Source organism: Odocoileus virginianus, chromosome 20 (assembly GCF_023699985.2).
Source record: "Odocoileus virginianus isolate 20LAN1187 ecotype Illinois chromosome 20, Ovbor_1.2, whole genome shotgun sequence".
Taxonomy (NCBI): domain Eukaryota; kingdom Metazoa; phylum Chordata; class Mammalia; order Artiodactyla; family Cervidae; genus Odocoileus; species Odocoileus virginianus.
In genome coordinates this window covers 11,711,345-11,736,670 of record NC_069693.1, presented here as the reverse complement: position 1 = coordinate 11,736,670, position 25,326 = coordinate 11,711,345, and the positions used below count along the sequence as shown (strand labels likewise).

General features: G+C 54.1%; 3 protein-coding genes across 11 annotated transcripts in view; all 3 read left to right on the top strand.

Moving 5' to 3' along the window:
• Positions 1 to 5,734, top strand: part of SPTBN4 (spectrin beta, non-erythrocytic 4) — a 78,457-nt gene extending 72,723 nt beyond the window's left edge. For 2 of the 3 annotated variants that reach the window (XM_070450855.1, XM_070450857.1), the window contains 5 exons: positions 600 to 669; positions 1,296 to 1,588; positions 2,771 to 2,944; positions 3,099 to 3,141; positions 4,713 to 5,734. In XM_070450855.1, coding sequence (XP_070306956.1) covers positions 600 to 669; positions 1,296 to 1,588; positions 2,771 to 2,944; positions 3,099 to 3,141; positions 4,713 to 4,871 — 739 coding nt within the window. In that variant the 3' untranslated portion in view covers positions 4,872 to 5,734. Of the gene's footprint in view, positions 1 to 599; positions 670 to 1,295; positions 1,589 to 2,770; positions 2,945 to 3,098; positions 3,142 to 4,712 lie in introns of those variants that run through there. The other variant, XM_070450856.1, reaches the window with a different exon arrangement.
• A 380-nt stretch (positions 5,735 to 6,114) lies between these two features.
• SHKBP1 (SH3KBP1 binding protein 1) lies at positions 6,115 to 18,778 on the top strand. Of its 2 annotated transcripts, none has more exons than XM_020903841.2 (18): positions 6,115 to 6,242; positions 6,488 to 6,541; positions 6,658 to 6,703; positions 6,810 to 6,883; positions 7,184 to 7,242; positions 7,471 to 7,551; positions 8,520 to 8,681; positions 8,760 to 8,850; positions 8,947 to 9,137; positions 10,489 to 10,604; positions 11,630 to 11,717; positions 11,836 to 11,952; positions 14,318 to 14,488; positions 15,648 to 15,803; positions 16,222 to 16,318; positions 17,371 to 17,549; positions 18,160 to 18,271; positions 18,374 to 18,778. In XM_020903841.2, exons 1-18 carry the CDS (start codon positions 6,157 to 6,159, stop codon positions 18,603 to 18,605), a joined length of 2,112 nt encoding a protein of 703 aa, XP_020759500.1. In that variant the 5' UTR covers positions 6,115 to 6,156; the 3' UTR covers positions 18,606 to 18,778. The 2 variants fall into 2 exon arrangements, with proteins under 2 accessions (XP_020759500.1, XP_020759499.1); XM_020903840.2 differs by having other exon boundaries at positions 18,157 to 18,271.
• A 2,121-nt stretch (positions 18,779 to 20,899) lies between these two features.
• LTBP4 (latent transforming growth factor beta binding protein 4) overlaps positions 20,900 to 25,326 on the top strand; it is a 28,917-nt gene continuing 24,490 nt past the window's right edge. For 4 of the 6 annotated variants that reach the window (XM_070450851.1, XM_070450848.1, XM_070450854.1 and 1 more), the window contains exons 1-2: positions 23,232 to 23,395; positions 25,201 to 25,259. In XM_070450851.1, coding sequence (XP_070306952.1) covers positions 23,247 to 23,395; positions 25,201 to 25,259 — 208 coding nt within the window. In that variant the 5' untranslated portion in view covers positions 23,232 to 23,246. Of the gene's footprint in view, positions 20,983 to 23,231; positions 23,396 to 25,200; positions 25,260 to 25,326 lie in introns of those variants that run through there. The other 2 variants (XM_070450850.1, XM_070450849.1) reach the window with 1 other exon arrangement.

Below are 25,326 nucleotides of genomic sequence, written 5' to 3'. Positions count from 1 at the left end.
CAGAATTAATGAGAATGTGTCATGTGGATCACTTCAATCAGCCGTGTGCCCAGAAAGAGGCCTTTGGTCAAAGACGTTTCAGTGACAGTGATTTCCAGACCCCTTTTAAATTTTGTATTTCACGAACACTGGCCGAGCGCCCACTCTGTGTGTGGTATGTGCTAGGGAGAGCAATGACCCAACCAGCTCCAGCCCTGCTTTCATGTGGCTCACAGTCCAGTGGGAGAAACAGATTTGTCACCAGAGAGTATGATGCAGAGTGATCAGGGGCTGGGAGGGGGCAAATCCAGGGAGCCTGAAAGCTTAGGGGATGGGTGGAAAAAGGCAGCGGTGTGTTCAAAGGCTTGAAGGCACCGGTTTGCATTTTGGTCTTTGTGTTGCTTAAAACTCAAGAGGGCAGAGAGGTTCCTTCGTCCACTTCGCAGACGCAGTGCTGAGCACCCATGGTGTATAAGGCAGACAGCCAAGACAGGCAGCTGCGGAAGTGGACAGGGACCTGGCCTCTCAGGCTAAGATGTGGAGGCTCCTCCAGCCAGCCAGGCTGGTCTCTGGGAGAAGGCATCCCAGTCCCAGTGAATCTTTCTGCACCCTGCCCCCAGGAAGGCCACCCTGGCTGACATTGTGGAGCAACTGCAGGAGAAAGAGGCAGGCCCAGGGCTCCCTGTTGGGGTAAGTTGAGCCTTGGCATGGGTGGGGGTATGGGGGCCCCTCTCAGAGCAGGAATTAGGATTCCAGAAACACAGGAGCCTAGCCCTGCCCCCTATCTGAACTGTGCAGAGAAACTCTTGGGATGGACAGCGGCCCTGAGACACCTACCACAATCTGAAATTTTCTCCCTTAGAAAGATGAGGCCACCGACCTAAGAAATTCCTACCACCCTACACACACACACACACACAGATTCCAGACTTTCCACATTTGTCCTAGACCCTTTCCTCTAAGCACAGCAGGGGTCTCAGTATTCCTTACTGACAACGATACACAAAGAAGGCCCCGGATTCCTCCTACAGATAGATAGGACACCCACCTGCCCGCATCCCCACCTCCATAGGACCAGAGCCCTTACCCCCAAGATCTAGAGGGATTCCAAACATAAGAGTCCTGACAGGCCCACTCCCAAGATCCGGGGAGCCCTTAAGCGTTGGGACTCCAACCCTGAGGTCCTCCCAGACTCGCCTCCAAGACAGATGGCCCTGCAGACAGATGGGACCCCCCAGGCCCGTGAGTTCCCCCAGACAGATGGCCCCCCACGCCCCACTATGGACAGCACCCCTCTTCCCCCTCCCTTCACACAGCCTTCGCTGCCTCAGCCTCGCGAACTTCCCCCCGGCCGCCTTCCCAACGGGCTTGAGCCGCCCGAGCGGACACCTCGGCCGGACCGGCCGCGGGCGCGGGACCGGCCCAAGCCGAGACGGCGGCCGCGGCCCCGAGAGGGTGGTGAGGGCGGGGGAAGCCGGCGCTCGCGCTCCGCCCCGGCCCAGGGCGGCTCCGCCCCCGCGCCTCCACCACCGCCCACTCATACAGTGCAGCACGAGGGCTTCCTGCTGCGCAAGCGCGAGCTCGACGCTAACCGCAAGTCGTCCAACCGGTGAGCGTGTGGGCGGGGCTCTGGAAGGCGGGTCCCAAGCTCAGTGCCCAATGAATGAATAGGTGGGCCTGGAGAGGGGGTGGGGCCAAACTCTAGGGCGCCCAACCCGTGGTGGGGTAGGCGGGGCCTGAGAAGGGGGCCTTAACTTCAAAGAATCAAGCAATGTGAACGAGAGAAGCGGGGCTTAAGGTTAGTGTGAAAAAAAAAAAAAAAATAAGGTTAGTGTGACCAATGGGTGAGCCGGCGGAGCTTAGATGGGACGGGATCTGAAGAAGACGTTATTGCTACTCAAGTCTCAGATCAACCAACCCAGGAGTTAACTAGAGCTAACAGCAAACTATATGTGGGGTCTGGTCAAGAGGGTTCTCAAGATCTGTGAGGTGGAGCCTGGAGAGGTCCTTCAGCTAATGAGTAGGGTGGGTTAATTATTTCAGTTTCAGACTGCGGAAGGATCTGATAAGGGACTGATCCCAAACTGAGGAGTGGGGGCACCTCGTATAGGTTTCCTTCCGGATGGGGGGCCTGACAGTGATGTGTCTACTCTTGGGAGTCCAGCTGTCCAACCCTTTTTTGTCCAACTGGGAGTCAGAATCTAGGGAGAGGTGGAGCCCAAAAGGGAAGAGTTGAACAAGCAGAATGAGTTGGGCGGAACAGATTGAGGTTTTGTCTGTAGGGTCTGGAGTTAGTCTTTCCTCCTTGTGCTGAGACCAAGGGGCACCTTGGGGGTATTTTGCTTGTGGGAGACTTCCTCCTCGGCTGGGGCTTTGGTTGAATGGGGAGATAAGAATTCCTCTTTTCAGACATAGGCTAGTAGATCAGCCCTTCAGGGGATTTTTGGACGAGGGTGAACAGGGGTGGAGGAGTAGCAAGGAACATGCCCAAGCAAAGGCTTGTGGAGGAGACAGCCTAAGTGTTGCCTTCAGGAACTTCAGTGTGGGAGGGGATGAGGAAGAGCAGTTCCAGCAGGGGCCAGTCTGGGCAAAGGCTTGGTTCCCAGAGACTGGGACACTCCTCTCAGCTTCACAACTGCCATAAGGAAGCGTACTCCCGGCGTGTGGCTCAACTAGGGCAAAGGCCCGGAGGGAGGAAGACTCAGGCATATTCAGCCCCCAAAGGGCATCAATGAACAATACCCAGGCAGAGTGCTTCGACTCTGCCTTGAGCCCCATCTCATTGCCCCAGGTCATGGGTGAGCCTGTACTGCGTGCTCAGCAAGGGGGAGCTGGGTTTCTACAAGGACGCCAAGGGCCCGGCATCCGGGGGCACACACGGCGGGGAGCCACTGCTCAGCCTGCACAAGGCCACCAGCGAGGTGGCTAGTGACTACAAGAAAAAGAAGCACGTCTTCAAGCTCCAGTGAGCCCCCTCAATGAGCGAGCGGGAGGGTCCCAGACCCAGCTTCCCCCTCCCAACAATACCCTGCTCCCCTGGAGGACAGTCAGTAGATGGGTGGATGGGTGGGCTGTGCCCCTGGTCCTGGAGTCCCCAAGTCTTGTGTCCTCTCCCACAGGACCCAGGACGGCAGCGAGTTTTTGCTCCAGGCTAAAGATGAGGTGAGATCTGATCGTTTCTCTCCCTATTCCAACCTCAGGAACCAGCTGGCTGGCTGGCTGGCTCCTGGCCCTGAGTGATGGGGCTATGAAGAGGGAAAGTGCCAGCCAGAGTTACCTGGGCTGAATGGGCAAACCCATGGCAACGAGATTTCAGAAGTTCCTAGCCTAACTGTGGGAGATGGAGAATCAGAAGCGCTGCCTAGAGGCCCTAGGATAAAGTCCAACCTCCTTGCTTTGGCTTCTGAGATGAGACTGAAAAGTTAGGAGGGCATTAAGTTTAAAAAAAAAAAAGATGAACTGCAAGTACAAGGAAACAGAGGTACAGAATTGCAAAAGTTTAGGTGTGCTGAAGGACAGTTCAAGGAAGAAAGTTCTTAGAAAGGTTCCCTGAGGCTGGATCTCTAAGGACACTGCGGGTCATTCAGGGGAGGCTGGCATTTATTCTAAGTACCCTAGGGAGGGACTTCCCTGGCAATCAAGTGGTTAGAACTCTGCTTTCACTGCTGAGGGCTGGGGTTCAATCCCTGGTCAGGGAACTAAGATCCCACAAGCTGTGCAGCACAGCAAAAACAGAACAACAAACAAAACAATTCTAAGGGCATGAGGAGGCCGTGGCAGAGTTTTGAGCAAGGGAAGGTTGCAGTGCTGCATAAGAAAGATCCCTTTGGCTGCCAGTGTGCAGGGTAGATTGGAGAGGGTGAATGGAGGAGTGAGGCACAGGCGGTGGGCAGGGCAGGGACCTGGGCGGGAGAGCACAAGGCTGGACCAGGACAGGCCTGTGGGGAGGGGTCGAGGAGGCAGGTGAGAGAGAGGAATTCGAGTGGGCCTTGGGACTGGGGCTAAGGGGAAAGGCAAGGGGAGGAGGAACAGGCAGAGAGGTGGTTTGAAGACATGTTGAAAATAGTAACACTTGCTACCCATTCATCTTCCCAAGAGGCTATGAAGTAGGCCTTCGTTCTCCTTTACTTATCTTTAAAATGGAAGTAAAAATAGTTTTCCATCATAGGGCTATTGTGAGAACTAAATAAATTGATACAAGTAGAATACTTACTAAGCTGGGAAATTTAGTGTCTGCTGATATTATTGCTTCTTGTTGTTTATCTCTATAGTGGGAGTTAGATATAATCCAATTGCATTGGATTAAGTGAGTTGATCCACAGAAGTGCTTAGAACAGTATGTGTGTGTGTTAGTCACTCAGTTGTCCGACTCTTTTGTGACCCCATGGACTGACTGTCCCCTGCTAGGCTGCTTTGTCCATGAAATTCTCCAGGCAAGAATATTGGAGTGGGTTGCCATTCCCTTCTCCAGGGGATCTTCCCAACCCAAGGGATCGAACCCAGGTCTCCTGCACTGCAGAGGGATTCTTTACTGTCTGAGCCACTAAGGAAAAGCTAGGCACAAAATAAGTACTGAGTAACTATTTACTTCATCATCGTTGTTATTTTTATTATTACCCCGTTTAATAGATGAGGAAGCTGAGGTTCAGAGTGGGCAGTCAGATTCCAGACTCATCTATTACTCAGTCTCCTTTCTTCCAAATATAGTCTATATGCCCTATTTCTCTCTCCAGGAGGAGATGAACGGCTGGCTGGAGGCTGTGGCTGCCTCGGTTGGGGAACACGCCGAGATCGCCCGCTGGGGCCAGACACAACCCACCACGTCGTCCACAGACGAGGGCAACCCCAAGCGGGAGGCAGGGGAGCGCAGGGCCAGCGGGCGCCGGAAGTGACTTCCCACCTCCTCGACCCTCCTCCCCGCAACGTGGGCACAAAGACACTTTCTCTTCCGTAGGGGCGGGAGCCCCTAGTCCCACCAACACTGAGGATGCGCCATGACCGGCACTGGAAAGGAGGGGACTTCTCCTGCACCCCCAAGAAATGGTGGGGGGATTGCTGCCCCTATAGCCATATCTCGGCCCCTTCCCGCTCGCCACCCCCACCCCAGGTGCTGGGGCTCTATTATTTTTATGCAATAACTGAGCTTGCGGGGGCGGGGGGCGGGTAAGGGGCCAGCTGAGCCAAGCACCCTGCCCCACGAAGCTGGGGTGGTAGGGGCGATAATTCCCGTCCCCACCCTCCGCCCTAGGGACGGGCATGGGGGCGCTGGTGAGGTCCCCTGGACCATCCAGGGTGCTAGGGGGTGGGGAGGGGACGCCCCCTCCCCGCCTTTACCTCACTTCCAATGCTGCCTTGATCTCTGTCTGGGAAGGGGGCGTGAAAGGGGCCCTAGCCTCCGCACTCCGCTGTCTCAGAGCCATGCGGTAATTCCTTAGTTTATTTTTGCAAAACGTCGACCTCCTCCTCCCCCGCCCCGCATCCGCGAAGGCTTTTAATGGGAGGGGCGTCAAAGCTCAAAACTGTCTTCCTCTCTCCTCCCCCCTCCAGTTGTAAATATGACATGGTGAGGGAAGGGGCGAGAGGAAGCCCTCCCCCCCTGCATGCTTCTGGCTGGAGCACCTCCCTGGGGAGTGGGGGAACTGGGTTGTGGGCAGCCCCCATGGCCACTTGGAGAAGCCGCTGGTCCAGGGGTGAGGAGAGGTGTGGCAGGCGCACACTCTATGTACCTATAATAAATCTTTTGGCTTTGACGGTCTATGCGGGTTTGTTCGCGTTTCATGGCCTGCACCCAGGAGGATTGGGTGGAGCGACAGGAAGAAACTGTCTTACAGCGGACATTTAGATGTCCCTCTTGGTGTGGACTAGTTTCGAGGTCTAAACTCGTGTTCCCGATTAAGCACCTAGATGCCACTCCTAAACTGGGAACCCCAGAGGAATGGAGGAACGGTCTGTTATCCGTGGTAACTAAACTTCCCCAAAGGAGCCGCTCGGTCCGCCCCGTCCAGGACAGGAAAGGCGGGACCCTTTAAGGAGGCGGAGAAATGAACCGCGATGGGCGAGCGTTTTGTCCAATCGCTAGCTGCTCTGGGAGTCTGCAGCCCAATGAGCACGCGGTGGGGGCGGGGGCGGGATGCACACCCGGAAGCGGGTGCAAGCCGGCCGGCTAGCCCGGGGGCCATGGCGGCCGCGGCCCCTGCAGTCGACGGGGTCCCAGGTCGAGGGCCTCCCGGAGAGGTGATTCATTTGAATGTGGGAGGCAAGAGGTGAGTGTAAGAGTTTCTTGAGTCACTACGCTAGGGGCCGGGGACCGGACTGGGAGTACCCGCCTCTCCCGGGGTGGGGGGGGGGGGGGATTCTGTCCATCAAGGATTGCTCCGCCCCCTGCTGGAGGAGCGGGAGCCTGGCGGGATGTTGGGGGAGGGAGGGAAACTTACCGGGTCCTGAGATTGGGGGCCGCATTCTTCATCTTCCCTCCGTCATCTCGCGTCCGCTCACCGTTCCCGCACAGATTCAGCACCTCTCGCCAGACTCTCACCTGGATCCCAGACTCCTTCTTCTCCAGGTGATTGGGGAAGCGAGTTTAGCGTGGGGGACGGGAGGGTTGGGTATGGGGAGACCTCATCTCCCCGTTACACACACTCCGGCCCGTGACGCCTGCTCTGCGTCCCCTCCCTGCAGTCTTCTGAGCGGACGCATCTCGACACTGAAAGATGAGACCGGAGCCGTGAGTAGAGCGAGAGCTGAAACGGGGCGGCTGGTAGGAGGAGGGACAGGAGCCCCACTCAGCCCCGCTCTTTGCCCCATCTATTCTCTGCCTCCCTTCCCCGCAGATCTTCATCGACAGGGACCCCACCGTCTTCGCTCCCATCCTCAACTTCCTGCGCACCAAAGAGTTGGACCCTAGGTGGGCATGGAAGATAATGGGGAGTCCCCCACGTCTTTACCCCTTGAGGAGTCTCTTCTTCCTCTCAGAATGTTCACTTAAGTCCTTTAGAATATCCCTCCCCAACACACACACACACACACACACACACACACACACACACATTTTCACCACCCAGATCATTTCTTCTTTAGAATCTTGATACCATCAACATTTGCTACCTCTTGAGATTCTCTCTGCAGTTTCAAAAACTTGGTCCCCAGAATTCTCTGCCCACTCCCACTCCCCAGATCCTGACACCTAGTCAATTCTACTACCCAGGGGTGTCCACGGTTCCAGTCTCCTCCACGAAGCCCAGTTCTATGGGCTGACTCCTCTGGGTAAGTGGCCCCACCCCCTTAGCATCCTCATAGAAAGCCAGCCCTCTAACGATGCTCCCTCTTTCTCCTCACTTCTGAAAGAAGGTGGGGTTAGAGCTGAGAGCACTGGATTTGGTGGTCCTGAGTCTCAGGGGACGGGCGGTATTCTGTGAAGAAAGAGATGGGGGAGGGGGAAAGGTTCTGCCTCAGCCTTCTCCAAGTCCCAGCCTGTGAGTCCTTCTGCCTCAGTTCGTCGTCTACAGCTTCTTGAAGAGTTGGATCGATCTTCTTGTGGAAACGTCCTCTTTAATGGTTACCTGCCTCCACCAGGTGGGAACTACTAAGGAATATAGGGTGGGAATGGAGGGTGGGGGATTAAAGACTACATTTCCCATAAGGCTGCAGCCCTTGCATGCCTCAGCTGTGAGCCCTGAAACACTATGGGAATTGTAGTTCTATATCAGATGCTTTGACTAATGCTTGGAAAGGAAGTAGGAAACTGCGTTTCCAACGAGGCAGTGGGCCAATCTAGTCCCCTTGAGGCTCAGGTTTGCCTTGGAGCCCAATGGAAGTTGTAGTCCAGTTTTGATTTCCTTGTAGAGAGCCTGAGGGAGAACTGGTGTCCTTTGCATGGAGGGGAGAAATAGTAAAGGAGAGTTATTGACTGTAATCCCCATGAAGCAGCCAGCCCACTGGTCATGGAAAATATGCCCCAGTGGTTATTGGGAACTGTAGTCTACTATGCTTTGCTGATTGGTAGGAGGAACAGAGTTGGGGAGTTCAATTTATGACTTATTTTCCTAACTTCAGTCAGTACCTGTCACCTTCATGAAGTTTGCCAAATATGAAGACCTACTGTTCTCTTAACCTAGTTTGATCCTATATTTTTTTATTATTATTTTAAATAGAAGCTTTATATCACTGTCTTTTATGCCATAAATAAGTGGATGTGAAACATAAGAGTGTAACTAAACTCTGGTTAGATGCTGTTGTCTGCCAAGGGAACAGGCTTCCATTCCTTAAAAGGAAAGATTAGCAAATACTGAAGAGGTATCATTATCATCGCATCCCCAAACTGATTCTTTGTGATGGGCTCAAAGGAACTGATAAGGGAGCAGCTCACTATGTGATTCAGTGTCACCTAATGCCATGTCCCTGCACCACCAAAAATCCTTTCTCTAGGAGATGATGCTACCTGTGTGAGAAAATCAATATCTGGCACATTTTAAGTTCTTGCTCTGTGACAGTTTTTACAGTTATTACAATGATTGTTGCTCTGCCCCTTCTTTCTGCAATAGTGTTCCCGGTGAAGCGGCGGAACCGGCACAGCCTGGTGGGGCCCCAGCAAGCAGGGGGTCGCCCAGCCCCTGTCAGACGGAGCAACACGATGCCCCCCAACCTGGGCAATGCAGGGCTGCTGGGCCGAATGCTGGATGAGAAATCCCCTCCCTCCCCGTCGGGTACATTTCTGCCTCATGGGAGATCGGGGTGGCCAGTGGGCCCTGTGACCCTTCCCTGATCCCTGCCTTTCCCCCAAGGGCTACCTGAGGAGCCGGGGATGGTGCGCCTGGTGTGTGGACACCACAGCTGGATCGCCGTGGCCTATTCCCAGTTTCTTGTCTGCTATAGGTGCTCAGGGAGGGTGGTGGGAGGAGGCCCTGAGCCCCGTTGATGCGGGTAGGGGATACTCAGGGTGAAGGTTGATGATGTCCCCCAATCCTCCAGGCTGAAGGAAGCCTCCGGCTGGCAGCTGGTGTTCTCCAGTCCCCGCCTGGACTGGCCCATTGAGCGCCTGGCACTCACAGCCCGGGTGCTTGGTGGGGCCTTGGGAGAGCATGACAAGATGGTGGCAGCGGCCACGGGCAGCGAGATCCTGCTGTGGGCTCTGCAGCCGGAGGGCGGTGGCTCTGAGATAGGTACGAGAGGGAGCCTGGTGGCTCAGTGGTAAAGAATCTGCCTGCAGTGGAGGAGACCCGGATTCGATCCTTGGGTTGGAAGATCCCCCAGAGAAGGGGGAACCCACTCCAGTATTCTTGCCTGGAGAATTTCATGAACAGAAGAGCCTGGTGGGCTGCAGTCCATGGGGTCCCAAAGAGTCGGGCGCAACTGAGCGACTAACACTTTCACTTTCTTTCTGAGATAGGTATGGCCCCAGGCTTTTTCTAGAACCCTTTCACTCTTTATAATCCTGCTCCAACCTGTGGCTTGTTAAAACAGCCACCCTACACAATTCTCATACCTGTAAGACTTTGTGTTGTTACAATGTGCCAACCCTTTGAAATTCTGTATCCCATTAGCATTCCTTGGTCTGGTAGAAAAATCCACCCACATACAGTTCTCTCCTCTGTCAGAATTCACGGTCCTGTTCGATCTCTTTGCTTTGGTAGAATTCTCCATGCCAGTAGAATCCCTGAACCTGTTAGTGCCGGAGCCTGCCGGCAAACGAACCGGTCACGGGCGCAATCGCCGAAATACCTGAGAAATAAAAGAAAGGACTAGGAAAGAAAAGACTAGAAAAGAATGGGGTTGAGAGGGACAGAGTCAGCTTGCGTCTGACTCTGCCAACTTTATTGAAGAATACCACACCTATATATATGCTAACAGGAGTTGCTAATAGATCAAAGGTTTGCACATGTGCAGAGCTACAGGCACAGGTGTTTTAAATTCCTCCACTTAAGATCAGTAAAGCATCACCCTAGCACCCAACTGAAATCAATAGAACATTAACTGGATAGAAAACAGGCTTCAATCATGACGAGTTTATCAGCAACAGGTGAACAGGTGAAAGATCACTACAGCAATTTCCTTGATGGAGGTGAGAAAGGCCAACCTGTGCTTTAATAAATCAGGGGTGGCGGGACAGAGAGGGATCTCTTGATCTCTCTCAGAGCTAAGAAGGAGCCTGAGCAGTCAGGCTGGCTCCCCGCATGTTAGAATCTGTTCCTGTTAGAAATCTGACTCTTTAGACTAATCTGTTCCCTGACCAATCTTAATCCTCGTGAGAATCCTCTGCCACCCATAGGGTTTTTTGCCTTTGTTGAAAATCTCAGCTGAATTCCACACTCTGTTAGAGTCCCACACCCTAGCAGGAATCCAGCCCATCGTAATCCTCTCTAATTCCTGCTGGAATCCTCTAGTCTGTAAAGACTCTATGACTGAATTGAATCCTCTGGCCCTCGGAGTTCTCAAGTTCTCGAGTTCTCGCTGCCACCCCACTTCTCCCACCGTGAGAGAGGGTCCTGGCTGAGCCCTTCTCACCCTCTGCAGGAGTCTTCCACCTAGGGGTGCCTGTGGAGGCCTTGTTCTTCGTTGGGAACCAGCTCATCGCCACAAGCCACACAGGGCGCATCGGCGTGTGGAATGCTGTCACCAAGCACTGGCAGGTCAGGGGGCTGGCCAGCCTGGCCGCCTCTTTCCCAGGGGTCCAGACCAGTCAGACCCAAGGAGGGGCTCTTTTCTGGCCCATCTGACCCAAAGAACCAAAGGATCTAGTAGTGGGCCAGATGCAGTGTCACAGTGAGGTGGAGTATGGTAAAGGCCTAATGAGGATCTGGGAGGCCTTCCTGGAAGAGGGGCTGCTGAGCTGACATGAAGGATGGGTGGGTTTGGAAAGGAAGAGAGGGATCTCCAGGTACTGGGGTAGCCAAGCGGGTAAGGGGAGATAGTGTAGGAGGCTGAGACCCAGAGACAGATGTGCAAGCGTTTGTCATTCTTTTTGCACTCACCCCAAGCTCTGTCCAGCGTGTAAAATGTGTGTGTGTGTATGTGTGTTGTTGTATGTGTGTATGTGTGTAAAATGTGTGTTGTTTTCTAAAGTGTGAGTTGGATGAGAGAGATGGACAAGCAAAGAAATGAGAGAAAGAAACAGAAATGGAGAGAAATAAATAGAAACAGGAAGTCAGAGGCAAGAGAGAGAGCGAGAAAGAGGGTGGATGGAGAGACACCAGGACTGAATGATTGTGGTAGATGAAGGGACCACAGAGAGATGGAGATGAATAAAGAAATGCCAGGGGTAATAAATAAAAGAAAAAACAACTAAACAGAAAAAGAAATGTCAGGGAATACCCTGGCAGTCCAGGGGTTAGGACTGTGAGCTTTCAGTGCTGTGGTCCAAGTTCGATCCCTGGTTGGGGAACTACGATCCTGCAAGATGCACAGCCTGGCCAAAAAAAAAAAAAAGAAATGTTGGGATGTCAGAAGTACAAAGTCAAGGAGAGGCTAAGAGATAGTGCCCAGCAAGAGCCGTTCAGAGACAGACGTCAGGGATGCAGACGTGGATCTGGCAAGGCTAGGGGAGAGTGGACCTAGAAACCCTGCCTGGGGGTGGTGCTGGAGCGGAGAGGCGAAGGCCTACCGGGAGGGGCGCCACAGGGAGGGCCACCCTGGCCACAGCCCTCCCCGCCCCCAGGTCCAGGAGGTGCAACCCATCACCAGTTACGATGCTGCAGGCTCCTTCCTCCTCCTGGGCTGCAGCAACGGCTCCATCTACTACGTGGGTGAGCAGCGGCCAGCACCCCAGCTACCCGAGAGCCTCCCCTCGGAGTGGGGAGAGGAGGGGAAAGGTTGGGCTGCCTTGAACCGACCTGTTTATCCTCCGTGCCCCACCGCCCACAGATGTGCAGAAATTCCCCCTGCGCATGAAGGACAACGACCTCCTGGTCAGCGAGCTCTACCGGGACCCGGCGGAGGACGGGGTCACAGCCTTGAGCGTCTACCTCACCCCCAAGACCAGTAAGCTATGGCTTAGCCCCGCCCCTCTGCCACGAGCAACCAGCCCCGGCCCCAGACCACGCAGTCTCCCCACCACTTGATACTTGTGTAGCATGGGCCAGTGAGATTTATTGAGAGGGAGACAGATTCAGCTCATTCAGTCATTCCATAGTTACTGAGCACCATTTATATGTAAGCACAGTGCTAGGTGCTAGCCATGGCAGGCTTCTCCACCAAGGGCAAAGCTGACCTCTTGTAGTTCTTTGTGTTTCTTTCCCATCTCTGTGATTAGGGCATGATGCTTGCACGCTTCTAAAACAGAGGATGTGTCACTTGGGAATTCCGTAGCCGTCCAGTTGTTAGGACTCCGTGCTCTCAGTGCGGAGGGTCTGGGTTCGATTCCTGGTCAGGGAACTAAAATCCCATTAGCCTCAGGGTGTGGCCAAACTGTACTCTGCCCCCTCAAAAAAAAAATCCAAAATAAAAACAAACAAAAAGAGGATATGTGTCTTACATGGGGTGAAGCTCAGTTCTCTCACTTGGAACAGTCTTTGTGTTTTGTTTTCTTGATCGCAAATGCAGAGAAATAGATTAATTTCTTATTTGTTTTTATTGAGATATAATCTCCATCCCATAAAGTCCACAATTCAGTAATTTTTAGTAGATTCACAAAGTTGTGCCGCCATCACCACTATGTAATTCCAGAATGTTTTTAGCACCGAAAGAGAAGCCCCCTGCTCGTTAGCAGTCACACCCCAGTTCTCCCTCCTGACTACCTGCTAACCCACTTTCTGTCTCTATGGATTTGCCTGTTCTAGATATTTCATGTAAAGGAAATCATACAGTATGTGGCTTTTTGTGTCTGACTTTTTTCACTTTGCATAATGATTAATCTTATTTTATGGTTAGTGCTTTCTGGAGCTTAAGATGTCTTTCCCTCCCCACAGGCTGCAAAGATTTTTTTCCTATATTTTCTTCTAGAAGCTTTGCATATTTTGCTTTTACACATAGGTCTCTGTTCCATTTCAGATTAACTTTTATGTGCGGTGTGAGGTAGAGGTCATAGTACATTTTTTCTAGCAGGAGTAAACTATTAATACACTTAACTTCACAGCCTGTCATCACATAAATCCCCTTTCTTTCTTTCTTTTTAAACTTTATTTATTTTTGGCCATGCCTCACAACTTGTGGGATCTTAATTCCCCACCAGGGATCAAACCCAGGTCCTTGGCAGTGAGCATGCAGAGCCCCAACCACTGGACTGCCAGGAAATTCCCAAGGGCCCTTTTCTTATTTCATTGACTCACTCCTTTTCTCCTCACCACATGCCACTATTCTGTCATGCATGTTTAACATTTATCTTTTCATTTGTATGTGCCCTTTAAACATGCATATTATGGACATGTTCTTGAATTTGCATGAACAGTATTGAGTATATATCTCAGTTTATATATTTTACTTTGATCCATCCTGCCTTAGCTTCCTTTATGGCTCAGCTGGTAAAGAATCCGCCTGCAATGCGGGAGACCTGGGTTTGATCCCTGAGTTGGGAAGATCCCCTAGAGGAGGGCATGGCAACCCACTCCAGTATTCTGGCCTGGAGAATTCCATGGACTGTATAGTCCATGGAGTTGCAAAGAGTTGGACACAACTGAGTGATTTTCACTTCACTTATCCTGCCTTAAATTAAATGTCTATCCATGTTGCTGCGCATCACCTGAAGTCATTGCTTTTAACTCTTGCACAAAATATTAAAACCAGCTTTTACCCACATTCCTTAAGATGGCCCATTAAGTTTGTGGCATTACAACATACCTTTTCCCCTGTGGAAAGTTGGCGATGGGGGAGGAGTCCCTTAGGCACACTGGGTTGCATTTTCTTGTCTTGCTGTCTTTTTTTCTTTTTTCCCCACTGTGCAGCTTATAGGATCCTAGTTCCCTGACCAAGGATGGAAACCTGGCCACGGTAGTGAAAGTGCTGAGTCCTAACCACTGCATTGCCAGGGAATTCTCACTGCTATCTGTCTGTTTGTATGTCCCTTGCCACGTTTCTCTGTTTTTCTCAAATTCCGTCTTTCTCTCTGCCAGTCTCTGTCTCTATAACCCTCCCTGTTTCTGTTTGTCTACCTCTTTCTCTGTTTTTCTCTCTCTCTCCTGACTCCTCTTAGCTCTGTCTCTGTCTTCATTTCCGTCTCTGTTTCTCTTTGTCTGCTCCTTCCCTCTCTCTTCCCTTCCTGTTCCTCCGTTTCCCGTGTCTTGCTGCCTTGTTCTCTCCCCTCCTCTTTACTTTCTGACTCCGTGTCTCTTTCTTGCTGACTCTTTCTCTCTGTCCCAGTTTCTGTCTGTCTGTGACCCCGTCCCTCTCTTCCTCCCCGGCTCCTCACCAGGCGACAGTGGAAACTGGATTGAGATCGCCTACGGCACCAGCTCAGGGGGCGTGAGGGTCATCGTGCAGCACCCCGAGACGGTGGGCTCAGGACCTCAGCTCTTCCAGACCTTCACCGTGCACCGCAGCCCTGTCACCAAGATCATGCTCTCAGAGAAGCACCTCATCTCAGGTGAGTCTCACCCAGCTGCCCTGGGCATCTTTGTCCCTGCAAGACGGATGGCTCCGCTGGGAGCATGAGGCCAGGCAGATGAGGGTCTCCACTGGGGAGGGACATGGTGTGGGGAGTGGCCTTCAGAAAAGGGGGGCAGTCTGGGGGAGAGTGAATTGCCAGGAGAGGGGAGAATTCATCAATTTCACTATTGCCAGGCATGGGATACCATGATAAGCAAGACAGGCCAAGTCCCTACCCTGTGGAGCTGACAGGCAAGAGAAGAGTACTGGAGTGGGTTGCCATTTCCTTCTCCAGGGGATCTTCCCGACCCAGGGATCGAACCTGGGTCTCCCGCATTGCAGGCAGATGCTTTACCCTCTAAGCCACCAGGGAAGCCCCTTAGTTGGGGCAGTAGATGATAAATCAATACAAATATACATCACTATCTGACAATGATGGGGGCCACGAATAAAAACAAGGCTGTGTGAGAGACTAGAGAGCACCAGGGTCATGAGAGGGCATGGTTCGGGAATGCCTTCCTGATGAAGGCGCTTTGAACAGAAATGAGCAGTGCAGATCAGTGGGGACAAGCATTCCTGGCAGAGGGAACAGGCACTGCAAAGGCTCTCAGACGGGAGGACAATCGACATACCTAAGGAAGCCCAGAGTAGAGTGGGCGAGGAAGAGGGTGGAGGTGATGGGGTAGATCAGGGGGACCTTGTAATCCCTGGAGAAGACTTGGTCCTTAAGCCTGAGTGAGATGGCCCTGCAGGAGGGCTCCCAGGAGAGGAGGGCTGTGACCCAATGCAGATGTTCTCAGGGTCCCTCTGACTACACATGGGGACAGACTGGGGGGCAGGAGGGCCAGGGAGGAGACTGTTGCGATGGTCCAGGCAGAAGATGAGGCAGACATGACCAGGAAAGGGGGGGGTTGGGGTCAGTGGGCAGAGAAAGGTAAGATCAGCCTCTGGAATGACTTGGAGGCAGAGCCAACAGGATTGGTAACTCTTTAGAATTCTGGGGAAGAGAGGATGAAGAAGGGGAAGAATTCAGAGGGGCCGGAATCCTGACACCTTGGAAAGGAAAGGAGGTCATCTCGGGGCTCAGGAAAGTCAAAGGTCGGGCAGTGGCCATTCCCCTGCCAGGCCTGACCAGCTCCTGCCCTCTGGCTCTCCAGTTTGTGCCGACAGCAACCATGTGCGGACATGGTCTGTGACTCGCTTCCGCGGCATGATTTCCACCCAGCCTGGTTCCACCCCACTCGCTTCCTTCAAGATCCTGGCGTTGGAGTCGGCCGACGGGCATGGCGGCTGCAGTGCTGGCAATGACATCGGTGCCTCCTAGCCCCTGGCCCTCCACTCCCACAGACCCTGCCTGACCTCCACCTGCCTCCACTGATCCCTTTCCTCACCCCTGGAGACCTCTCTTGACCCACCCAACTGATGGAGTTGACCTCCACCGACCACCACCTGACCCCTACTGACTGCCACTTACTCCCAGCCACCCCACAGTTGGATTCTGTTACCCCCACTGATCCCTGCTGACCCAGGATGCTCCCCCCGATGTGCCTGAACTCCACTGACTCTTGCTGACCCTCGACCCTCTCTGACCTGGCCCAGCTCCAGCATCCTGGGGATGGAGACCTAGTCCTGGGTTGGGAGATTCAGCTGTGGGGAAAGGGGCAGAGTCTTAGGGTCTGGAGGTCCCAGAGACCCCAACTGACCCTGACAGCCCCCGTCTACCTGACCCAGGCCCCTACGGCGAGCGAGATGACCAACAAGTGTTCATTCAGAAGGTGGTGCCGAGTGCCAGCCAGCTGTTCGTGCGTCTTTCATCCACTGGTCAGCGGTGAGGACCATCCCGTCAAACAGGGAGGGTGGTCAGAGCCAAAGGCGGGATGCACAGAAGTCAGAAGGGCATCTCAGCCAAGGGGGCACAGCAGGAGCTGAGGCTGGGAAGGAGCGCAAGCCTGGCCCTAGGTGTGGAACCTGGGGGTATCAAAAGTGTGACAGGTGTGAATGGGAGTGAAGCTGGAACAACCCCAGGTACCTCTGTAGTTGTGGCCTGGATGGGGGCCAGGGGCAGTGAGGGCTGGGATGGGGGAAGGGTGGGAAACCATGGGATCCCAGAGGCGGTGCTTGCGTCAGCCTGGGAACGGGGGTCTCTTGAAGAGGGGCCTCTGAACAAAGACCTTGAAGATAAATAGGAGCAAAGAGAAGAAAGGAGGGAGGGAACAGGTGTGCCTGGCTGAATGGGCAGCATGTGCCAAGGCTGGAATGGCCAGAGAGGGTAACCAGAGACGTGCTCGCGGTCTCTGGGGGCCTGGAGCACAGAACTGGAGGTGAGCATTGAGGCTGCAGCGGGACGGAGCCTTGCTAATCATAGGGAAGAGACAAGACTGTCCTGCATGGTCTGGGAGCCAAGGCTGCGCTCCAGGGGATGGACTGGAGGTTGGAAGAGAGGAGGCCAAGAGCCCAGGGAGGAGGCTGGGACAGATGGCTGGCTGGAGAGGGCAGGGCTTGACCAGGGCCCGCTGGGGAGGGGAGGCAGGGCCAAGCAAGAGAGGCAGGAGGCCAAGTGGGCCGACCGTGGTTGATGCTGGCAAGTGAGGGAGCACCATTCTCCTGGATCAGGAACAGGGAGGGCAGCAGGTCTGGGGGAGAATCCCATTTAGGCCCCATGATGGGTGTGTGGGGCTGGGGACATCCACGAGGCCACTGGACCCGCAGGGCTGGAACCCAAGACCTGGGAGCGATGGAGAAACTTGGGTGCTCGTCGGAGAGGCAGGAGGGGAAGTCACAATGGTGGGGACTGAGGCCTGGGGAGGGAATAAGGATGAGAGGAGGGAGCAGGCCAGGCTCTGGTGTGACCGAGGCAACCCCTGCGCCCCCCCCTTTCAGGGTGTGTTCCGTGCGCTCCGTGGACGGCTCACCCACCACCGCCTTCACAGTGCTGGAGTGTGAGGGCTCCCGGAGGCTTGGCTCCCGGCCCCGGCGCTACCTGCTCACCGGCCAGGCCAACGGCAGCCTGGCCATGTGGGACCTGACCACCGCCATGGACGGCCTCGGCCAGGCCCCTGGTACTCCCACCGCACAGACTCACCCTGAACCCCTCTCCACAATCTCCTTCGCCATGATTGCCCTCCCCAAGCCCTGACCCTCTGACCCCTTACCCTCAACCCCTCCTTACCCTTGCTTTTAATATATACTTTTCTTTAGTTGGTTAGTTTTGGCTGTGCTGGGTCTTCGGTGCTTCGAGCAGGATTTCTCCAGTCTCGATGAGCAGGGGCTGCCCTCCAGTTGCGGTGCTCGGGCTTCTCCCTGCAGTGGCTTCTCTCTGTCGCAGAGCACAGGCTCTAGGGTGTACTGCTTTCAGCTGTTGAGCCTCTTGGGCTCTAGAGCTCAGGCTGAATAGTTGTGGCGCAGGGGCTTACTTGCTTCGTGGCATGTGGGATCTTGCCGGATCAGGGATCGAACCTGTGTCTCCTGCGTTGGAGGCGGATTCTTTATCACTGAGCCACCAGGGAAGCCCCCTTGCCCTTGCTTTCTAACCTGTCTTAGCTTCTGACCCTTGTTCCTTGACCTCTGCATCTTTTTTCCTATCCCGACCTCAGTCTTTGCACATGACCTTTGTCCCTTGGCCTGTGACCCCTGTCTTGCCCCTGACCCTGCTTCCTTGCCCCCCAGCAGGGGGCCTGACAGAGGAAGAGCTGATGGAACAGCTGGAACAGTGTGACCTAGCCCCGCTGGCTTCCTCCAGGGGCTCTCTCCCCAGCCCTTCACCCCGGACCTCTCTCACCAGGTAAGCATGACCAGTGGGGGAGAGGGCAGAACATGGTGGCCTAAGGGGAGGGGGAGCCAGCTCCACCCTGACACCCTTCATTGACCCTCATCACCCCCTCAGTCTCCACTCAGCCTTCAGCAACACCTCCCTGTCCAGCCGTCGGGGGAGCCCAAGCCCCCCACAGGCTGAGGCCCGGCGCCGCGGGGGAGGCAGCTTTGTGGAACGCTGCCAGGAACTGGTGCGGAGCGGACCGGAGCCCCGGCGGCCACCAACACCAGCCCCCCGGCCCTCCTCGGGTCTCGGAGCTCCCCTCGCACCCCCCAAGATGAAGCTCAATGAAACTTCCTTCTGAACACAGCTGCCATGGTGCCTTGGGACATCCAGGTCCTGGGGACTCGAGTGCCTCCCTCACTTCCTGTCAGAGCCCTGGGTTGAGGGCCAGGGCCTCCTGCTGTTACAAGATCCCCACCATCTCCCTTGTCTGGAGCCAAAGTCACCCTTCCTTAATAAAGTTCTCACTGCCAATGCTTTGCTTACATTCTTAGAGGGTTTGGGGACCTCTAGGGAAGGGGCAAGAGAGATGCAATACCCCATCAGGTCCCTGGCTGTAGATTCAGGGACATCTGTCTCTCAGTTTAAGTGAAGAAGGGGAATTGGTTTACACTCTGGCTTCAGGCATGGCTGGATCCAGGGCTCAAATACTCATCCGGAATGTCTTTCCATCCTTTGACTTTGTTCTCCTCTGAGATCATTCTCAGTCAGGTTTTCCCCGCTCTGTGCCAAGATGACTCCACATAGCTCCTTAGCAACTTTTTGTCTCTGTTGTTGTTGTTGAGTCTCCAAGTCGTGTCCAGCTCTTCATGACCCCATGACTGCAGCACGCCAGGCTTCCCTATCCCTCACCATCTCCCAGAATTTGCCCAAACTCATGTCCATTGAATCGGTGATGCTATCCAACCATCTCATCCTCTGTCACCCTCTTCTTCTGTCTTCAATCTTTCCCAGCGTCAGGGTCTTTTCCAATGAGTCAGCTGTTCACATCAAGTGGCCAAAGTATTGGAGTTTCAGCTTCAGCATCAGTCCTTCCAATGAGTATTCAGGGTTGATTTCCTTTAAGGTTGATTGGTTTGATCTCCTTGCTGTCTAAGGGACTCTCAAGAGTCTTCTCCAGCACCACAGTGCAAAAGCCTCAATTCTGCAGCAACCTTCATTATGATCCAGCTCTCATATCCGTACATGATGACTGTCATGTCTCTTTGTAGCAGCAAAATCACAGGATTGATTCTTACTGGCTTAAACTGAATCAGCCGGCCATTCCTGAAGCAATCATTATGTCCTTCCAGGGATCATGTATCCTCACAAGCCAGGCAGTGAGGTCAGCCCCATGCTGACAGAGTGAAGGAAGAGTTCCTTAAAGGTGAATCAGGATACTATTACCACAAACGGGGATGAATAGGTACAGGCTGGCAGAAACATAAGCTGTCAGCTAGGTGACATTTGTACCCCAAACCTCACCGCTGCAAACACCTTGCCCATCCATATCCTTGGCTGCCCAGTTTTTCACCCCTCTCTTGCTCACAACAGAGAGGGTGTGATGGCATCAGCTCGCCCCAGCCTGACATCCTTGAGGTTTTCCTCCAGATAATACCTATTCCTCTGGCAGCTCCTCAGGAAACTTTTCTGCATCTTTTCCTTGGGTCAATGAAAAAAAGAGAAAGTGAGTCAACTAAGAACAAGGGATTTTAGAGTGTGCTAGTTCTAGAATTCCAGAGTTTCTGGGATGCCAGAACTTATGTAACTTGGCAGAATGTTAGAGGATCTAGAAGACAGGAATATTCTATAGTGTTAGTGGATGAACAATATTAGGCTTTTCCCCTGCCTATCAAAGAATCCAGACTGCAGAAGTTTCTGAAAAAAAGACCAGGAAATTTGATGATTCTAGATCAGAAGTGTGTTCTAGAATGCCTATCCCACTAGGAATGTCTTACAAGCCAGAGATTCTAGAATGCTGAGAATTGTAGGACACAGAAAAGAATCTGGATTACTAGGAAATCTAGAGCATAGGGGTATTCTGGAATGTCAACTCTTCTAGATCACTAGAGGATTGGTTTGCATTCTAAGAAATCCATAATGTCAATGGGCTCTGGATTTCCAGAGAATCTAGAACATGAAGAGGAGCCCTAAAAGATGAGTGAGTCTAAAACTTGAGTGTTCTGGAATGTCTGTGCTCTAGAATATGCGGGTATTTTGTGATGCTCGTAGAGCTAGAATATTGAGATAGTTTTTTCCATGCCAGGGAACCCAGAACACTGCTTTGGGATACTAGTGATCCTAGAATTGAGGGTGAGAATGTCAGAAAATCTAGAATACGAAAGAGATTTGTTCGTTTTTGTTTTTAATACCAAGGTAAAACCCTGTGTGTGAGCACATACAATGGAGGAAGCTTCTGGAATGCCAGGACTCTAGAACTCTGAGAGATTCTGAGGATTGAGATCAGATCAGGATCCATGAGTGACATAGAAACAACCCTGGGGGATAGTAGCAGTGATAGGGAGGGACTGGGAGCTGGGAACTCCAAATTCTGGGGGGAGGGGAAGCCAAAGCCATCCCCGGAAGTTGCAGTGGTGAGCCAGAGGCTGTTGCCTAGCAACGAGCATTGAAGATGCCCTGAATGCCAAGCAGAAGGGAGAAATTTCGGCAGCGCCCCCAGCAAATGCTCCAGCTACAGGGTAGGAGATGGGGAGGGGGGCAACGGGAGCAGGGCCACATCGTCCTGCAGGGCCATGTTAGCAGGGATCACGGGAGCCACACGAAGACAGGGACACAGCACATTCAGTGGGCAGAGCCGGGCACTCCATCATTGAGCAGGGACAGCCCACGGATGTCCCTGAGTGGGGCCTGAGTGCCATCATTACTGCTACAAGAGGCTGTGTGTCCTGGACAGTGTGTGTGAGTCCAGACTTCTGGGTGGCAGTGTTGGGTGGAGACTGTGGGTGGCGGTGATTGTGTGTGCGTGTGGCTGTGTGAGTCAGCCCGTATGCCTCAAGGTAAGGAGGGAGGGTGAAGAGACCCTCTGTCCCCCTTGCACACCCCTTGGAAGAAGGAGTTGGGGATGAGGTCGAAGCTGGATTGATTGCTGTTCTTAGTCTGAGGTCAGCCCTTTGCTCAGGCCTGGTACCCTGTGTGGGTGGAGCCTAGGATCTACTCAGGGTGGGGCTAAGGCTACAGAACTGGAAACCTTAGGGTTTGGAACCCCTGGAGGGGGAACAAGAAGGGGGTAGGGTTTGGCACCCTAAGTGTGGAGCCTCAGCCTAATTCTTGTGTGAAAGGATTTGGTCTGAAACTCAGAGGAGAAGGGATGGGGAACTGGGGTTCAGGCTCTAAAGTGCTGATGCCTTTGGAAGAAGAGAGACAGGGTTTTTAATTCCAAGTAAAGTGGAGCCTTGAATTTATAATGAAAAGGACTGGGCTGGGCTTGACACCCTCTGAGTTGCAGTGTTGTGAGCAAGGCTTGGCGCCCTAAACCCACTAAAGTGGGAGCAGGTGGGGACTAAGGCCCCTTGTGGCTTGGTGCTCCCAGTGGTAGAGGTCCCTAGAAAGGGAGGGGACTGGCATTCTTTTTTTTCTCTCCTTTCAATTATATTTAGTTTTGACTGTGCTGGGTCTCCATTGCTGCGTGGGCTTTTCTCTAGAGAGGCACAGGGTCTATAGCACGCGACCTTCAGTAGTTGCAGGATGTGAACTCAATAGCTGCAGCTCCTGAACTCTAGAGCACAGGCTCAATAGTTGTGGTGCACAGGCTTCGTTGCTCCGAGGCATGTGGGATTTTCCTGGATCGGGGATCAAATCCGTGTCTCCTGCTTTGGCAGGCGAATTCTTTACCACTGAGCCACCAGAGAAGGCCCGGGACTAGAATCCTTTAAGGAGAAAAAGTCTGCAATTCTGGGAGTGTGCTCTCAGCTTTTAAAAATTCAATCAGGGAAGCAGGTGTGGTACCCTCTGGGGGGGAGTGGAGAGGGGTGCAAATAGGGGAGCAGAGCCAGGGGGAGCCCTCTGGAAGGGAAGTGGAGTCTGTGAATTAGGGGCCCAGCCATGGTCCTGTGAGAGGCAGAGGCTACAACCTTCCTAGGAACAAGCTATTGCTTGTTAAGTCTGGAACCCCTGAAATACAGGGCCTTGAGAAAGGGCCAATCCCGTGGGAGGATGTAGAGTCGGGGTACCGTCCGGGGAGCGGGACCTGGAGCTCAGTGCAGCATTAGAATTAGCCCCCAGAATCCTGAGTCTCTCGCGTGAAAAGTGGGCACCCGTGGGGTCTTCCGGAATCTACCCCCGTCGGTGAGCAAATTCTGATGGATTTCTCCCAGGACTGTGAGCCAAGAGATGAGGTCTTCCAGAGGGAGTCTAGTTTAAGGGAATCCGGCTTCCCAGGTGGCTCAATGGTAAAGAATCTGCCTGCAAACCAGGAAATGCAGGAGACGCAGGTTCTATCCCTGGGTGGGGAAGATCCCCTGGAGGAGGGCATGGCAACCCACTTCAGTATTGTTGCCTGGAGAATCCCATGGACAGAGGAGCCTGGCGGGCTACAGTCCATAAAGTCTCACAGAGTCGGACACGACTGAAGCGACTTAGCAAGCTTTCACGCCTGCCACCTACGCATCGACTAAGAGGAGCCCCAGCAGCTCCACACTTGGGGCCTCTCCTTTAAGGCAGGATTTACTGAGCCAGTACCCGCCTCGGCCCCGAAAATTCCGGGCCCCAACGCACCCCGCCCGGCACCTGTCCACGTAGCCCCTCCCCTGTCGTCTCCTGATTGGCCGTGTAGGCAGCGCCCCCTAGCGGCACCGGGCTCTGATTGGCGGGAAGTTCGCAGCCCGCGACTGGGGGATTGTGGAGAAAATGAGTCGGCCTCCGGCGGGGGCGGGAGGCGGGACTGCGCCGAGCCGGACCCGCTGGACAAACGGGCCGCCTGGAGCGCGACTCCACGCCGGACACGATGCGGCTGCCTGGCCCCAGCGGCCGCCGCCCCCTCCTGCTGGTGCTGCTGCTGTCGCTCCTTGCAGCCGCCGCCACCGCCGCCTCCGCCGCCGGCCCCAGCCCCAGCCGGGCCGTCGAGGTCGCGGCGATCCCGGGCCGTCCGGCCGGGTAAGCCCCGCTGCGGCCCCTTCGTCCTTGTGCCCCCTCCACCTAATAAGTCTGGCGGTCCAGGACGATCAGGACTTTCGGATTTAGGGGAACCTGTACCCACTGCTTCGTGATAGGGATGAAGAACCAGAGCTCTTGGATTTATTAGGGCCCTCTATTTTGTAGGGGTTAGAATCCGAGGTGTATTGAGGTTCTGAGCGGAGGGACTCCCCTCCGGTGCGGTAGAGACGGATGTGGCTCCAGGGAATTCTAGAGTTTATTTGGAGCAGGGTCCCAGTTTGTATGGGGATGGGGCTTTGGGTTCTCCTAGGATGATAGATGGGTGGGGCCGAGCTGGGATGGGGTCCCCAGGTTTCTGGGATGCTTAAGAAGGAAGACTATGGGAGGTTATCGTGGCGCTTTAAGCAGGAGTTGAGACGTCCTGGTTTTCTGGGGTTTGGGAATGCTTGAATTAATTAATAGAGACCTTTTCCTATAAGACTTGGAGTTTGGTGTTGATGGCGGAGGGGCTTGTGGGAAATTGTGCGGAGGTGGGGTGGGGGGGGTGCTCATATTTCATGAGGGTTAAGGATGCTTTAGTTTCCTAGAATTAGAGGATTCTGGGCTTAAATGAGGTACCAGTGATTTCGCGGCAAGAGATCCAGAATTTCGTATAGATTTGGGAGTTATAGCCACTCTTCCTGTCTACGGGTGACGAGATCGGAGGAAACAGTCTGCCCAGTACCCCCACCCCCCGCCCTGCGGCCGAGCGCTCCGTTACAAAGGCCCCGGGCTCCGCTCCCGCCTCGGTCTCTGCGAATACGTTTAGTAACCCGAGCCGCGCCGGGGGCGGGGCTGGGAAGGGGTTAACCCGGAGAAAAGGCGGGAGGGAATGACGGCAGGATCGGGGGTCAGGGAGGCTCCCACCCGGGCCGCCCCCTTCTCTACCGGGCCCCACCCGTCTAAAAAGAGTCCATACGGCCGACGTCCCCTTCGCAGCATCCTCCGCTGCTCCTCTCTCCTGCCCTGCGCGCGCGCCCACGGCCCTCGTCCCCCTTAGCCTGGGAATAATGGATTTGTCTGGGGGGCCCCTGGGTTGCGACGCACTTGCGCCCAAGCTGAGGGCTCCGCCGGCCAGAATCGGAGACCTTCCCGGCGCGGAGATTCCTCCGAAGAACGACTCCTTCCTCGTGGTCAGGCAGGAAACTGAGGCCCAGGGACCAGGAGACTCTGGCTCCAGAACACACAGCGTGGAAGGGCAGGAACGGGCTAGAACTCAGACCTCGGGATTCTCAGTGCTGGGCTGTGGCTCCTGTATCCCTGTCCACCTCTGCACCCCGCTGGACCCACAGTCAAAAGAGAACTTCCCTCCCCTGCCGTTGAGGCCTGTGGACGTGGCGCCATCTGCCGGCAAACTGCGGGATGACGGCTGAGTCCAGGACAGGGACGTGCGGGGAGGGCGGGGTTCTAGATTCCCAGAGCCGGCTTGGAAGTGCATTTAGAAATCTTCTCTGAGTCTCTCTCTCTTTTTAAAAAAGTCAGTTTTAAAAAAGACTTTAAAATGTCTTTTCCAATAATTCCTTACCCACAAACATTTCAGAGGAAAAATAAACATGAGGTTGCTGTGACCTTACCTAAACCAATTTGCCTCCCATTGTACAGATGGGGAAACTGAGGCATCGAGCGATGTGCCTCAAATTGGTCACATAACAACCCCCAGCACCCTCCAGCCTTATCTTGGCTTCCCCTGCCCCATCCCTCGTCGCCGTCCTTTGGGGAGTTCTATAGCGCTAGCGGCTGGGTGACTTCCATCCCTCTATTTATAGTGTTTCTGCTTGTCGCTGCTGCCCAAGCCGAGCGCCCAGGAGGAGCCGCTGCTTTAGAGGTGGGTTCTTGTAGGTGGGGTTAGGTTGGAGGGGAAAGATGGTAGAAGCAGAGGAGCTGGGGGGGGG

What these genes read in the sequence shown, in the direction of transcription:
- SHKBP1 (XM_020903840.2), top strand. Translation starts at nt 6,157, where the DNA reads ATGGCGGCCGCGGCCCCTGCAGTCGACGGGGTCCCAGGTCGAGGGCCT. An exon ending in CTATGGGCTGACTCCTCTGG is followed by an intron (nt 7,243 to 7,470) that starts GTAAGTGGCCCC and finishes CTTCTGCCTCAG; the next exon opens with TTCGTCGTCTACAGCTTCTT. An exon ending in TGGTTACCTGCCTCCACCAG is followed by an intron (nt 7,552 to 8,519) that starts GTGGGAACTACT and finishes TTTCTGCAATAG; the next exon opens with TGTTCCCGGTGAAGCGGCGG.